Source organism: Apodemus sylvaticus, chromosome 7 (genome assembly GCF_947179515.1).
Source record: "Apodemus sylvaticus chromosome 7, mApoSyl1.1, whole genome shotgun sequence".
Taxonomy (NCBI): domain Eukaryota; kingdom Metazoa; phylum Chordata; class Mammalia; order Rodentia; family Muridae; genus Apodemus; species Apodemus sylvaticus.
The window spans coordinates 14,196,623-14,212,306 of NC_067478.1; the positions used below are offsets into that span (position 1 = coordinate 14,196,623).

Sequence of the window (15,684 nt, forward strand, 5' to 3'; positions counted from 1 at the left end):
ACCTTTAACCTCAGGACTTGGGGCAGAAGCACACAGATCTCTGAGTCTGAGGTCAGCCTGGCCTACAGGGTGCATTCTAGGACAGCCAGGGTTATACAGAGAAAACGTGTCACAGAAAAAAAAGTCATCTCAGAATTATGGTACAAACAATGCCAGCATGCAGCAGCAGTCAGAGGCAGGTGGATCCCTGTGAGTTCAAGTCCAGCCTTGTCTATATAGTGAGCCTAGGTCATCAGAGCTACCTAGTGAGGCACAACACAGCAAAGATGGATGTATACTGGGATGAGAACTGACTGGGGCAGGGACAGAGAACAGTGTGATGGGTCTCAAGTCCAGGGATACCAGGGCAGCTGCTGTGTCCTGGCAGAGACAGGCGGTGGATTGTCTTCTTGTGCCTCTGCAGAGAACAGCGCCCTGCCAATGTTGGGTAAGCAATGAATAAGCCTGGGACAGAGTATTTTTCCCACATACCCCATCTCATCTACACTCATTGTTAATGGTCCTCAGGAAGCTACTGCGACCACCATCTTCAGCTCACACTGTGTGGGGAATCTCAGAGCCTCAGAAAATGTTTTTCAGCTCATCTCCCTACTGGTCACTTGATGGTCTCTTTGTCAGTTGGCCATTATTACAACATTGGCTTAAATACAAGGAGAGGAAGTGTTTGTTTAGGGGCTAGAGCGATGGCTCTGTGGTTAAGAGTACTGGCTGCTTTTCCAGAGGACCTGGGTTTGATTTTCAGCACTCACATGGTGGCTCACAACTGCCTGTAACCTCAGAACCAGGAGGTCAAATGCCCTTTTCTAGCTTCTGCAGGCAAGAGGTTTCATGTTTGAGGCCAACATTAACTCTACAGTAAATTTTAGGGCAGCCTGGATCAAAGGATGATATTCACTCTCATTCAGTCACACACACACACACACACACACACACACACACACACAGTCACCTTAAACAATTACTCCTTGTTAAAATAATCTGACCACCATCATGAATGGAAAACATACATTGTTGAAGTCTCTGGGGTAGCAAAGGAGCTACAAAAGCTCTACATTTGAACATCTAATCAGTCACTTACAGAAAGAAGCCAGGGCCATCCTCTGCCTCAGCAAACATGCAAACAGAAAGTACAAATCCAGGCATTGTGGCACACATCTTTCATCCCAGCACTTGGGAGGCAGAGGCAGACAGAACTCTAAGTTTGAGACATGGGGTATAAATATCATGATCCAGGCTAGGCAGTCAGGGCTAGAGAGTGAGACCCTGTCTCAAAGTCAAAGGAAAGAAAAATAAAAAGAAAGAAAGAAAATGAAAGAAAGAAAGAAGAAAGACCGAAATAAAGGAAGAAAGGAAGAAAGAGAGAGAAGGAAAGAAAGTAGAAAACTGAGGAAGTGTAGCCCAGGGAGGCCTCTGGCTCTTTCAGGGCCTGCACTGTGTCTGTCATCCTCTCCTCAGGCTGCTTTGGTTTTGCTGATCGCTTCACATTCCAACCTCCAACTCTGTGGTAGCGATGTCTAACCTCCAACTCTGTGGTAGCAATGCCAATGGTGGGGTCTGCAGTCCTCAAAATATTTTCAGTCTGAATCAGTAGAGAGCATAGTTTAAAAAGTGTGTCTCTATGTGTATATAGAAGCACATCCATTTTGTATGCGTGTGTTTACGTATGTATACATGCACACGTCCATGGTGTATGGCTTTGTGCACTCTACATAGTGCTGGGTTCCTTGAGTTATTGTCTTAAAGTACAAAGAAGCACAGTTACGAAGTGTTCCGAACATAACCTGTACCCTGTGGATTCTGAGGAGAAGGTAATTTTAGAATAAAAAATACAATTCGATTTCTAGTTAGTAATATAATCAGCATGAATAAATGCAACATGACCCGATTACTCTTTTTTGAAACAATGTCTCATTCTTTAGCCCAGGCTGGCACAGAATTTATGTACAGTACATGTAAAAGTGCCTACCTGCATGAGTGCATATGTGTGTGTATGGGCAGCGATCAGCAGCAAACATCAGGTGTCTTCTCTGACCAGCCATTTCTCTAGAAATCTAAGTACTCAACCAAATACTCTTAGAGGCTGTGGGGGCATGGAGAAGTGTGACTTGCTGATCTAATTCAGTTCTCAAGGTAGATATAAACATGGAAACCAGATTCCCTACACCAGTAATTTGGAGCAACCTAATAGGCTTCACTTAAGCAATTAGTATGTACCTAGGTATTTTCTAGAAAGTTCTGACAAGTACATCATCAATCGGGGCTGCCCCAGATCATGGACTTTTGGTCTCCACAGTGCCAGGAAGGGGATGATGAGCTCATTTACACAATGAAAGACACTGTGGAGTAGTTTAGGTGTGAGCACTCTCAGCTGAGTGTATCTGGCTCCAGTGAGTGGGGGCAGGGGCAGGCTGAGAGTCTACACACCTGCAGCTTGCTCCCATCAAAGCCTGATGAGCTGTGGGTGGCCATCCTGCTGACCCTTTGGCCAAGCCTTTAAAATATGAGCAAGCTGGGGAGGAGAGAGAAGAGTCAGTGTGGACGTAGGCCACAGAAGATGGACAATCTTTTGCCCCCTGAGCAATTGATGAAACTCTTCTCCCATCTGGATGCCTTCACTTTGCTACAGGTTGCCCAAGTGAGCAAGGTAAAAGCTCCTGGGCTGAGTCCTCCATGGGGTGCATCCTACATAAGGCCGCTTTGACCTTTCCTGCACAACATGCAGTCTTGGCTACTTCAGGATCACGCTCACACAGCCTGCCTGGCTGCCTGCCTGCCTACCTTCCTTCCTTCCTTCTTCCTTCCTTCTTTCCTTTCTTCTTCCTTCCTTCCTCCCTTCCTTCCTTCCTCTTTCCCCTCCCTCCTTAAACTTACCTTATTCAGACCTGTCTACTCAGCTCAGCTGCTTCTCTTGACCAACAGGCTCACCAGCCTACAGAATAGCAAATGGATATATCTAAGGCTGGTGGGTTAGCTTTATCCACTCTGAAGACCTCAAATCTGGTTCAATGAGACAGGAGCGGGGGCTCACACCTGCAATGGAAGCACTTGGGAGGTGGAAGCAAGATGATCAGGAGTGTGGGTCAGACTCAATCACATGAACTTAAACCCAGCCCAGGCTACTAGACACCCTATCTCAGAACAGTAACAGTGATAACAAAATTTTGCTAAACGAGAACCAGCTGCCCTGTGGAGATGTGCTGCTGACATGAATCCTTGAGATTCCTGTCAGACTTTTGGAGGCTGAACCTCCTTCCTCTGAGCCCTCAGAAGGTGACTTGTGTTTGCTGGGGTAGGTCTCTCCAAGGTGGAAGGGCCTGGAGAGCTAGGACTGTGAGTCTGGGTGCTCCTGGAGATCTATGATTGTGTTTGATTAACCTGTGTAGGCCCAGCAAAGAACAAATTGAGAGCAGGAGAGGGAGGAGGTTGTTGGTTTAAGGATTCTTTTCTCTCCCATAGAGCTGGAATGCAGTTGCAAGCTGTGATGTCCTGTGGAGGTAAGGAGAGGGGCAGGGTGTGGTGGGAAGAGGGGACAACAAGAGGGGACAACAGGAAGGGAAGAAGAGGCCTCCTGATTGTGTACCTGGACCTCCACTGTGCAAGGATGGTTAGTGAATAAAAGTTTCTCACACTGTAACTGTGGCTCTAAGGTGGGTGACTGGGGACAGCCTGATGGGATTGCAACTGTGCATTGCAGGAAGTTCTGTCGGAAGAGATGGCTCTTCTGTGACAAGGTCAACCTACAACTACTGGGCACGGAGACATGGAAGCAGTTCTTCACTTCTCGAACATGGCAAGAACATACCAAGTCCCGGGCAAGGCCAGAAGATTTTACTTACAAAGAAATTCCTTCAGAGTTTGGTATGGGCTTGGGTACCCCAGAAGAGATGCCCACTTTTCCCCCCATTCTGTGCCGTCCTACATTCTCATTTAATAACAGGCAGGGCATTGTAGCTTAACCATATGGGGCTGCTGTGCTAGACTAGCCATGGAACCAATCTGTGATCTGCTGAGTTGTTGCTCCACATTGTAAAACCTGCCCTATCCCTCCCTTTCCCTGAAGGTTCAAACCCTTCCCAGTGTGCAGAGAGAATTTAGTGGGGAAATTACTAAATTGACTTTAGTATTTATCTTTTTCAACAAACTACTTCTGAACAGTTTTCTGATGGAGAGATACTTTTAAATTTTTTATATTTATTATTTTTAGTATGTATATGTGATTTGTGTACATGGCGTACACACAGTTGTGTTATGTGATGTGTATACATGATGTACTGTGTGTGTATGTGTGTGTGTGTGTGTGAAGACAACTTTGTGGAATCTGTTATCTTTTCTGTTTGTTTTGAGATAAGGCCTTACTATATAGCCATGGTCAGCCTGGAACTTGCTCTGTAGACTAGGCTGGACTCAAACTCAGGAGCTCCTGCTTGTCTTCTCTGGGACTGCGCTATCTTTCCACCTTTCTTTTCTTTCTTTTCTTTTCCTTTCTTTTCTTTTCTTTCCTTTCCTTTCCTAATTTGTTCTCTCTCTGTCTCTCTCTGTCTCTGTCTCTGTCTCTGTCTCTCTCTTTTTCTTTCTTTGTTTTTTTTTTTTTTTTTTTTTTTTTTTGATACAGGGTTCTTCGGTGTAGCCCCGGTTTTCTTGGAACTCACTCTGAAACCAGGCTGGCCTCCAACTCAGAAATTCACCTGCCTCTGCCTCCCAAGTGCTTGGGATCAAAGGTGTGCACAACACTTCCTTGGCTCTTTTTTTTTTTTTTCTTTCTTAAGACAGATCTCATGTACCACAGGCTGACCTCAAACTTTCATGTCACAAACACCAATATCTTGAATTTTGGATCCTTCTGCCTCCACATGAGTACCGGGTCACAGTCTATAGGCCTCTAGGAACAGAACTGAGCACCCTGCCCACTGAGTTACAGCCCCAGCCCCCAGCCCCCATTTTGAATTTATAGAAACAGATTAAAGAGGAAATGTCTCTGAACAAATGACCAGCCTGCAGCTTGCTTGGCTGCCTCTCACTTCTTCTTTTCCACAGCTTTTTTCCAAGCATTCTCCATGACAGAGGGAACAGAAACATAGCTCCTTCGGTTTGAGTGCCCCGTCAACTGTCTGGTGTCCAAACATTGTTGTGGTTTCCTTGCAGGATTTTGGGCATATGCATGTTATATCTCAGGGTGTGGCTTAACAAGAAAAGGACAAGGCAAGTCGGCTGTCTGTATTGTGACTTCCATGACCAAGATTTCCACTTGGGATATTCATAAGGTGAGTCTGGCCAATGAGTAGCAAAAGTTACCTGGATGCCCTAAGAGATGGATTGGGGGTGGGGGCAGTAGTACCATTTTATTTTTTATATCTATAGGAATTCTGTTTTCATGAATGTTTGTGTGAAGGTGTCAGGTACCCTGGAATTGGAATTAGAGACAGTTGTGAGCTGCCATGTGTGTGCTGGGAGTTGAACCCAGGTCTTTAGGTTAAGAACAACTGGTGGTCTTAACTGCTGAGCCATCTCTCCAGCCCAGTGTTTGTTTGTTTGTTTCTTTTTTCTTTCTTTCTGTCTCTCTCCCTCCCTCCTTTCCTCTCTCCCTCCTCTTTCTTTCTTTCTTTCTTTCTTTCTTTCTTTCTTTCTTTCTTTCTTTCTTTCTTTCTTTTTCTCTGTCTTTCCTTCCTTCCTTCCTTCTTTCTCTTCCTTCCTTCCTCTCTCGCCCTTCCTTCCTATCTTCCTTCCTTCCTTCTCTCTCTCTCTCTCTCTCTTTCTTTCTTTCTTTCTTTCTTTCTTTCTTTCTTTCTTTCTTTCTTTCTTTCTTTCTTCCTTCCTTCCTTCCTTCCTTCCTTCCTTCTTTCTTTCTTCTTTCTTCCTTCCTTCCTTTCTTTCTGTTTTTTTGAGATAGTCTTGTAATCCGAACGGGCCTGTAACTTGATTGTTGTAGACTAGACTGGCCTCAACCTGCGAGTGACTTTCCTGCCTCTGCCTTTCTGGGCTGGGATTCTAGGAATGTGCTACCAACTGAGGGATGCTTAGATCGTTCATATTCTTTGCATGTAAGGAAGAAGGTGTTCCAGTCTGGACGGGGCTTCCAAATCAAGCTGGTGGGTGAAAGCAGTTGGAATTATCAGTGCTCAGACATGATGATGCTCTTGTTCCCCAGGGCGTTTTGACCTGGGTCAGCTCAGGACATCCCGCTGTTATCCAGCATTTGACTACCCTCCCTGAGATGCACATTGCGGTGACTGTAGATACAGAATCAACTATCAAACTGTGGGACTGTCAGAACAGGGACGCTCTGGCGACAAACAACCTGTTCTCTCCATGCCAATCACTGGAAGCTGTTGATACCCAGGATGGCGCAATTGTCTTGGTAAGTGACCCCCGAATCTGGAGTAGTCACACAGAACAAAACACTTGCCAGTTTGAGGTCTCATTAATATCAAATCTCAATTTGCCTTCCTGAAGTCTCTGCAAACCCTGAGAGTCAATCACAGTAAACCACAAAGATGGCCATCCCTTAGCCTTTGACCTATTTCATGTGTATTTCCTTAGGCTATTCTCTTAAAAATATTATTTTAATATTCTTTCCTGGGATCTGGGGATAGATGGCTCAGTGGGTAGCAGTCTTTGCTGTGGAAGCATTAAGACCTGAGTTCAAACCCCTGACACATATAAAGTGTGATATGGCTAAATGTGCCTGTAACCCCAGTGCTTTTGGGGATGGAAACACAAGGGTCACTGGGACTAGACGGCTCCTGGCCAAGCCAGCCTAGCTCCAGGTTCAATAAGAGACTCTGTCAGGAAATCAGATCTAACAGGATACCTGGCATCCTTCTCTGGTTTCCATGTATGCCCAGGTATTCAATCTACATGTGCATACATAAAAATACATATACCAGGCACACACACCCAATTTTTCTAAGTGATTTTACAGCTTCTTCTCTTTAAATGTTTATTATTGCTGAATCCATGAAATTGGGTAGGGACAATAGAGAGAAAAATGTGAATTTTATCAGGTATTGAGAGAAAAGGATAATGATTATATCCCAGTGAGTCCTGCAGAAGAGTGTTGTATGGCTTGGAATATCTTTACACATACCATACCTCATGTGTTTGAGACAGAGTCGCATGATGTAGTCCTGCCTGGCCTAGAACTCATTGTGTAGACTAGAGTTGTAACTCACAGAGATCAGACTGTGCTGCCCATAGAGTGTTGGGATTAAAGATAATCATGCCCTACAAATGTTTCTTTAAAAACCTCCTGCAGGGCATGCTGGTGCATGGCACAGACAGGTTAAATCTTGAGTTTGAGGTCAGCCTGCTGTAAGAGTGAGTTCTTACAGCCAGGGATACAGAAAGAAATCCTGTCAGAAAAACCCAAAAACCAAATAATTATTTTGAGTGTGAATATTTTGCCTGCATGTGTGTCTATGTATTTTGAACATGCTTGGGTGCTGGAAAAAGTCATTGGAGCCCCTGGAACTGAACTTACAGACATTCTTTCTGTCTTTGACTCTGTCTCTCTCTGACTCTCTCTCTGTGTGTCTCTCTGTGTCTCTCTGTCTCTCTCTCTCTCTGTCTCTCTCTCTCTCTCTGTCTGTCTCTCTCTCTCTCTGTTACTTTCTCTCTTGCTCAGGACAGTTACCCACTGAGACATCCCTTTGCACTAGGCCTAGATTGTCTTATTCCATGGTATCAGCCCAGACACTCTGTGAGGCAGGCTGGTCAGAGCTTTGGACCTCATCACTGGACTTGAAGACTCAGTGGTGTATCTCAGAGCAGGTAACACTGCTTCCTCCATGCTTAACCTTTTCCCACTGACCAGGTGCTGGTGCTCTGATTTCAGGCAGGAGATAGCTCGGGTCACCTCTGCATCTTTAGGATTCCTGATTTACACCTCATTTCCATAGTCGAAGTTTTCCCTCACGGTATTGATGAACTCTGCTGCTCTCCTCAGAAGAAATGGGTCTTTCTGAGGAAGAAATACTCACCTATCCTGCCAAAGGTAGGTCTGTTCTAGCAACTCCAGGGTGAAGGTGGGAGACAGTGGGAAGGTCCAGCCCTCAGAGAGGTCCAGGGAGACCCCTCCCCCTCTCCTAAGCCCTATCATAAGGAAAGCCATTTCTACAGTCAGGGAAGAATAGTGTCTTGGAAGCAGTCAGGTGACCAGTCACAATGGCAGATATCTAGTAGTGAACTGTTCTTGAATTGTGCACAGCCAAAGGATGACGGCAGGTGAAATAACAGTCCTCAGGAATCTTTGCTGGCTCTGAACTCAAAGCAATTTTCTATCACTGGCAGACATGACCACCAGAGGTGACATATTTCAGAGAAGTGCTGCCACACCCAGGGCTCTATATAGTGCCTTCTCCCTTCACTGCCAGCTCTCTGGTGCTTGGTTCTTAGGTACCATGAGAGAGATGGTCCACTCAGAGGCCAAGTACTCCTCAGGGCCCAAGCATATTTATTTAGTTTTATACATCGATATACTTTCTATGCAGCCTAGGTTACAGTATGACAGTGTCAATGCCTCATTTACAGACAATGTTCAGAACAGCCCTGGACTAGTCCTCTACTTAACCAAGGTCTGCCTGATGCATCCATTGTGGTAGGATGATGGAGGTGCCCTAAGACCCGGGTCAGGGATTCCATACTGTCCCTGAATATGATGAGATGGTCAGGAAGACTGTGAGTGGGAGCAATGGCTGCTCTGCCCTGTCCTTGGGTGGGGAACAGATGGGGCCAGTCCTGGGTTTCTTTATAAAGCTCCTTGTCAGGAGTGCGCATGTGCAAGACTGCAGAGATCTACTCTTCATTGATTCCACTGGGCAATCCTCTCTGCAGGTGTTCTACATGAGCAGTTTACTGAGGACATCTGAATTTCCTGCCCCTGTGTGTACCATCCTCCAGTTTTCTTTATGCCAAAGAGCCTTCTGGACCCCAAGAAGGGAGGACAGGATAACCCTGATGTCCAGAATTGGCCCCCAAAATTTTACAAAGTTGATCACATTTGATATGGAGCTGGAAAACATTGGGACAAAAACAACTGTTAAAGGTAAACCTTAGAAAACTCTCAAGGCAGACAAGATGGCTCATGCCCAAAATCAGGAGACTGAGTCAGGAGAGCTTCATAGAGGGTGCTGACTCACAAACAAAAACGATGAGGCTGACAAGATGGTGTAGCATGTATACATGTTACATACATGCATGAAGACATGTACACAATTCAAAACACACACACACACACACACACACACACACACACGCACACTTATAATGTTAAAAAATAAAAAACAAAAGACTATCCCTGGTAGTGCACACCTTTAATGCCAGCATTCAGGAGCAGAGACACATATATCTATCTTTCTGTGTTCCAGGCCAGCCTGATCTATGAAGTGGGTACCAGGTTGGCCAGGGATGCACAGTGAGACATTGTCTCAATAACAGAAAAGCTCAAATGAGAAGCAATAACAAACTATATTATGGGGTGGCAAAATACCTTAGGGCCCTGGTTCTCCACCTATGGGTCCTGACCCCCATGGCAAACTATTGTCTTCAAAAATACTTTAATCACAATTGATAACAGTAGCAAACTTACATTATGACCTAGCAAAGAAGGTAACTTTAGGACCAGGGTGACTCCCCAAAGCCACATGAGAACTGTGTTAAAGTTCAGTAGGCAGCATTAGGAAGGTGGAGAGGAGAGAGAGACACTTAACTACCAACCCTGGCAACCTAGTTCAATTCCTGGAGAACCATATGATGGAGGAGTGATCCAAATCCCTCAAGTTGTCCCCTGACCCTCCCATGTGTGCTGTGGCATGAATACCTACGTAAACATAACACTGTGAAAGTGATTTTTCAAAGACATTCTGATTTCTCCTCTGTCTCTTGAAAGTGCTGATAGTAAGCTGTAAATGCTTGTCATTGCTTTTCATTTTTAGTCTCTGAAGACAGGGTTTCTCTGTGTAGCCATGGTTAACCTGGATCTTGCTCTGTAGACCAGGCTAGCCTCGATCTTGGAGATCTTTGGGCTGTGCAGGGATTGTGGATCTCCACAGGATGCTGCTGCACATGATGTTTCTGTAAAGGGAGCAGGAGGCTCCTTGGCCAGATGTGAACTCAGGCCTGTTTGATGGTCCCTGCACTAGCGAACTACGGTTCTCTTGGGCACACATGTTTCCATTTCTGTCTTGTACTAGGGACTGGGCTCTACTGTCCTTTCCCAGTACAGTCATCTTTCCAATGTTTGAGCTTTTGATTGTCCCTGTGTCACAACCTGCCTTCCCATGGCCAAGGACATGGAATGTCAGACCAGAGGACTGTGTTCATTGTCTCACGTTCTCTAAGAGTCTAGCATGCCATGGAAGTAGGGATTTGCTTTGCACTGAGCATTAAGGATTTTGCTCTTGCTTAAATGATTGAAAAAAATTGCCTCTGCATTTTGTGTTTGTTTGGAACAGGACATTTGTTTTCAAGCTTCTCGTTGCCAGAATATGAGAATCCAAATTGGATGGGAGTCAGTGATAAGGATGTGATTGTTTGTTCAACTCTGTCCACTCTCCTGCTCTTCAGCATGAACGGTCTCCGTCTGCAGACATTTCAGTACTACTCAGAAGAGATCTTGAGCCTGTGGGTGGTATGTTTAGAATGTTTGCCCTACAGTGGGTTTTTTTTTTTTAAATAAAATAGATTTACATATTTTGAAACTGCATATACTGTTGGTATGTGCGCATGTGCACTTGTACTTGGGAGAGCACTTGCAGAGGCCAGAGGCCGACTTCCTGGCATTAGTCTCTCTCTTTCCACCTTCACATGGGCTCAGAACACCAGGCTCGCTCAGCAGGTGCCTCTACCTGATGAGCCATCTCCTAGGTCCTCTCCCTGTCTGACATTGACTCCAGCCTGCTCATAGTTGGGTGTTCTTTGTAGGACCCCATTCATGTCATCGTCACCCTTCATGATGGCTCTTTGGATGTGTATGCATGGGAGGAGAGAACCCCTCGGCTCAGGAGGTGTTATCGGCTGCAAAACAGGAGATATCTGCCACCACAAAGGTGAGCTCTGCTTCTTGACTTCAACTGCAGATTAATTTTCAAACATTTCTGGGCTGGAGAGATGACTCAGCAGTTAGGCGCACTGGCTGCTCTTCCAGAGGACTTGGGTTCAGTCCCCAGCATCCACGTGGTGACTCACAACTGTCTGTGACTCCAGTTCCAGGGGATCTGACTGACTCCTTCACACCAATGCATTTAAAGGAAAGTTAAACATATTAAAAAGTTCTCTGTAAAAAGGCATTTGTACACTCACTAATAAGTGGATATTAACCTAGAAAACTGGAATACCCAAAACATAATCCACACATCAAATGAGGTACAAGAAGAAAGGAAGAGTGGCCCCTTGTTCTGGAAAGACTCAGTGAAGCAGTATTCGGCAAAACCAGAACAGGGAAGTGGGAAGGGGTGGGTGGGAGGACAGGGGGAGAGAAGGGGGTTTGCGGGACTTTCGGGGAGTGGGGGGCTAGAAAAGGGGAAATCATTTGAAATGTAAATAAAAAATATATCGAATTAAAGAAAAGGCATTTGTAAAAGAGAAATGAACTTTCTATAAAAAGACATGACTAAATTTATGATCTCTAGCATCACACAGAACAGACATGGTGCTGTGTCTGTTTAATATTTAAGAAGCAGAGACAGGAGGATCCAGAACTTTAAGGTCACCTTCTGCTGTTTAGGAAGTTTGGCAGCCAATTGGGTTCATTGCAAAAGCATGACAAACAAACAAATTACGAACTGGCCAAGCATAGCACATGCCTTAATTCCAGTACTAGTGATGCAGAGTCAAGTGGCTATCTTGTCAGTTCTAGGCCAGCCTGGTTTACATAATGAGTCCCAGCAGAGCCAGGGCTATAAAGATTGTATATTAGGAATGGAGGGAAGGAGGGAAAAAGAAAGAATTGCTAGTTCTTGGGATCTCAGCACACACAGACATGTCGACAGTCTCAGGCCCACAGTAGAAGTGGGGGGACTGTGTCCTCATAGCTTGTCTTTAATGGCAGGATGGGTTCCCCTGAGTGCAGCCCCCACTTGGTTGCTTTATCAGTGAGCTGTCATTATCTCCATTTGGCTAATTTTCCTTGGAGGTTTACTTGCCTTCATTTCAGTTATTTTCAGTGACCATGGTGTGGTGGCACAGGGCCCAAACCCTGCACCCAGGCTGCTGAAGCAAATGTTTATTGACATTTAGCAAGACATCATGACCCTGTTTCTATAAAAAGAACTAAAAAGAAAAAAATGAGTCCTCCCTCTTATAGGGTTTCTGTGTGTAGCTTCATCAGTCTTGGACACAAGCTTGCCTTGAACTCTACTCGGAGATCCACCTGTCTCTTCCTCCCCAGTGCTGGGAGTAAAGGTGATCATCTAGAGTCCCTTTTCAACAAAAGTGAACAGCACACGACAATTTACCCATATAATTTATATTACATGTGTTACTTAGTGATATTTCCCCCTCTGCACACAGAGGTACACAGCTATAATTCCAGTATGCAGGAAGCTAAGGCAGAACAATTACCTCATGTAATTCATTCAAAGGCACATTCAAATTCAATGATAATGTGGGCTGTACAATGAAACCTTATTTCAATTTTTCCCTAACTCTGTGAGGTTTCTATTCATTCTTTTAATTTTTTGTTGTTTGTTTGGTTTTTGAGTCTTGTTGGTTTGATTTCTCCACTATTATGTGAAGAAACTTTGTAGTTTGATGCAGTCCCCTTTGTTTCTTGTTGCTTTGGTTGCTGGAACTTGGGAGTTTCCAGCAAAGAACTTCTGCCTAGACCAGAGTCATGGAGCTTTTTCTACAGATTCTCTCTTAGTCATTTTCCAGTCTGAGAGCTAGCCTTTCCTTCTATGTGTCATGAATTGATTAGTGAATTATTCTTTAATGGAATTTACCAGAATGTGGTGACTTTTGAATCTTCCTGGCATCGCTTATAGGAGAGCCTATTCCTTATCCTTAAAAAAAAAATGAAGAAACGATAATAGTGCAGGTCTTCTCCTAGGCTCTGACGCATCTGTGTGATGGCAGTATCATTCATCTGCTTGGATCACAGCAGCTTGCTGTGATGTATTTTAAAATCTGATATTGTGATAGCTTCAGTGTTTTTGTTTTATATAAGGAGGCCTTAGCTATGTAAAGTGTGCGTGTGACTGTGGTTTTGTATGTAAAGTGCGTGTGTGGCTGTGTTTTTGTGTGTGTGTTTGAGCATGTTTGTGTATGCAGTTGTTTTGAGACATCTTGTGTACCCCCAGACTGGCCTCAAACTTGCTATGGAGTTAAGCATAGCCTAAAACTTTAGGTATCCAAGGCTTGCCTTGAACTCCAGAACCTTCTCCCTCTCAGTCTCTGTTGTTTTCATAGGTATTAGTTTTTTCTCCTTCAGGATTTGGAAAGGGCTCTAGTGTGTCCTCCTGGCCTCTATGATGTGCTGAAAGATCTACTGCCATTGGGGTCTGTCATTCTATAGATGATCAGGTGTAATGTCCCTCTCATTTCAAGTTTTTGGTTTTGTTTTGTTTTTTAATCTTTTGTTTTGTTCCAGACAGGGTTTCTCTTTGTGTCCCTGACTGTCCTGGAACTCACTCTGTAGACCAGGCTGGCCTCGAATTCAGAAATCTGTCTGCCTCTGCCTCCCAAGTGGTCGGATTAAAGGCGTGTGCCACTATTGCCTGGGTGATTTCAAGCTTCTTGTTTAATTTCTATAAACTTGTTCTTGGTGACTCTAGTATAAAGTGTTGGAACTTAATATATTTGGCCTTGATCTGCTTTTGACTCTGTAGACTATCCAGTAGACTTACAATTTGGGGAATGTATTTAGACTTTCTTCTGCTGGGGGAGTAAATCCAGGGTCTTGCACATGTAAAGGATGAACTCTGATAATGAACTTTATCCCTAAATTTCATTTAGTTTTGATGTGTTCTCAACATACCAGATGGAGGGAGATATGGGTGCCATTTTCATCACCTCAGTGCAAAGGAGACTATGGGAGTGGACGACAGGTTTTGGCTAGAGTCTGCACAGCCACAGGCAGGGGGCTGTGTGCTCGCCCAGGGCAGGCCTGACACTTATGAGCTCCTGAGTGATCTGGTAGAGGTTTCCTTCATTAGGAAAGAACAGAATGATTGACATGTGCCCCACCATCTCCACGCCCCCTAGTGGGGAGGGGATGCATTGCTGTATTCACTCGGAGTGGACCAAGTTTGACTAAGGGAATACAACTCAATTTTGAAATAAATTATACATTAACATCTTTGTTTTTTTCTGAGACAAGGTCTCACTATCTAGCCTAGACTAACCTTAAACTGCCTCAAACTCTGTCAGTTCTCTGGCCTCAGCCTCCTGAGTTGAAGTGATTTATATATATGTGGCCTCACAGTGACTGCTCTCTCTGTTCTTAGGTAATGTACTGACCAACTGAGAATTGAGAAATGTGGCAGAGGTCTATTGCAGAAGGCTGGGACTGGAACTCATGCTATGAATGACAGTCTTCCTTTGCCAACGTGCGCAGTTACTCAAAATTAACCTGAGCTGGCTCAGCAGTTTAGGCAACTGCCACCAAGCCTGACAAGTTCAGCCTCTGGAACCTTCTTGGTGAAAGGAGAGAACTGGGTCCCACAAGTTATTATCTACCCACTTCATGCATACGTGGTGCATACGTATGCACTGGGATACACACACACACACACACACACACACACACACACACAGGCACACAGAGCCACACCCCAAGTATGCTGTCACACATAATCACACAGGCATGCACACATAGACACAGACGAACTCAGGTACACACCAGCACCTCCCCCCACGAGTGCACATATACACATACACACGTGACTAATACGTATTTTTTATTTGTTTATCTCATTATGTATATGTGTACACTGTCTCTGTCTTTAGACACACCAGCAGCAGAAGAGGGCATGGAATTCATGACAGATGGTTGTGAGCCAACGTGTGGTTGCTGGGTATTGAACTCAGGACCTCTAGAAGAGTGATCTAAACCGCAGTGCTATCTCTATAGCCTCCAACAAATAAATACTTAAACGTTTAATCAGATTCAGGACTGTGATGAAAAGACAGTCATTTCTTCATCAGTTGATAAACCTCACTCCCATGTGAGTACTAACCTCTTTGTTTTTTTCCTTTCGCAGCTTCATTGATAAAACACTATGTGACAATGTGAGCATAATTCAAGTGATGACAAATGGTTCTGCCCACAGCTTGGTGACGGCATATACCTTGAATTCTGATCTTGAAAACTGAGTGTGTTGTGTATCCTCTTCTTCAATGATAATAAAGGTATATTTGCAAGCCCAGGCTGGTGATTTCAGTGTTGCTAAGAACTGAAGAGGCTAAATGTGGTGGTGCATACTTTTAATCCTGACACTGGGAGGCAGAGGCAGAGGGAAGATCTGAGTTCTGAGGCCAGCCTGGTCTACAGAGCTACTTCAGACCAATCAGGGGTACTTCATGAGAACCCATCTCTGAAACTAAGTTCGTGGCTAGATATACAACCAATTTGGCTGTGACGTCTGTCATTTCATTGCTATAGGATTTAGTCAGATGACCAGGCCATGTGGGCAGCTTATCACGGCAGAAGATAATGTGGCAAAAAAAACCAAAAAAAACAAACAAAAAAAA

General features: G+C 44.6%; 1 protein-coding gene across 1 annotated transcript; it reads left to right on the forward strand.

The window, feature by feature from the left end:
- Nucleotides 1-2,554: 2,554 nt before the first annotated feature.
- LOC127689589 (F-box/WD repeat-containing protein 15-like) lies at nt 2,555-15,306 on the forward strand. The gene is made up of 10 exons (XM_052189279.1): nt 2,555-2,644; nt 3,457-3,494; nt 3,695-3,858; nt 5,143-5,261; nt 6,146-6,355; nt 7,832-7,990; nt 8,830-9,040; nt 10,449-10,624; nt 10,918-11,042; nt 15,195-15,306. Exons 1-10 carry the CDS (start codon nt 2,555-2,557, stop codon nt 15,304-15,306), a joined length of 1,404 nt encoding a protein of 467 aa, XP_052045239.1.
- Nucleotides 15,307-15,684: the final 378 nt, after the last annotated feature.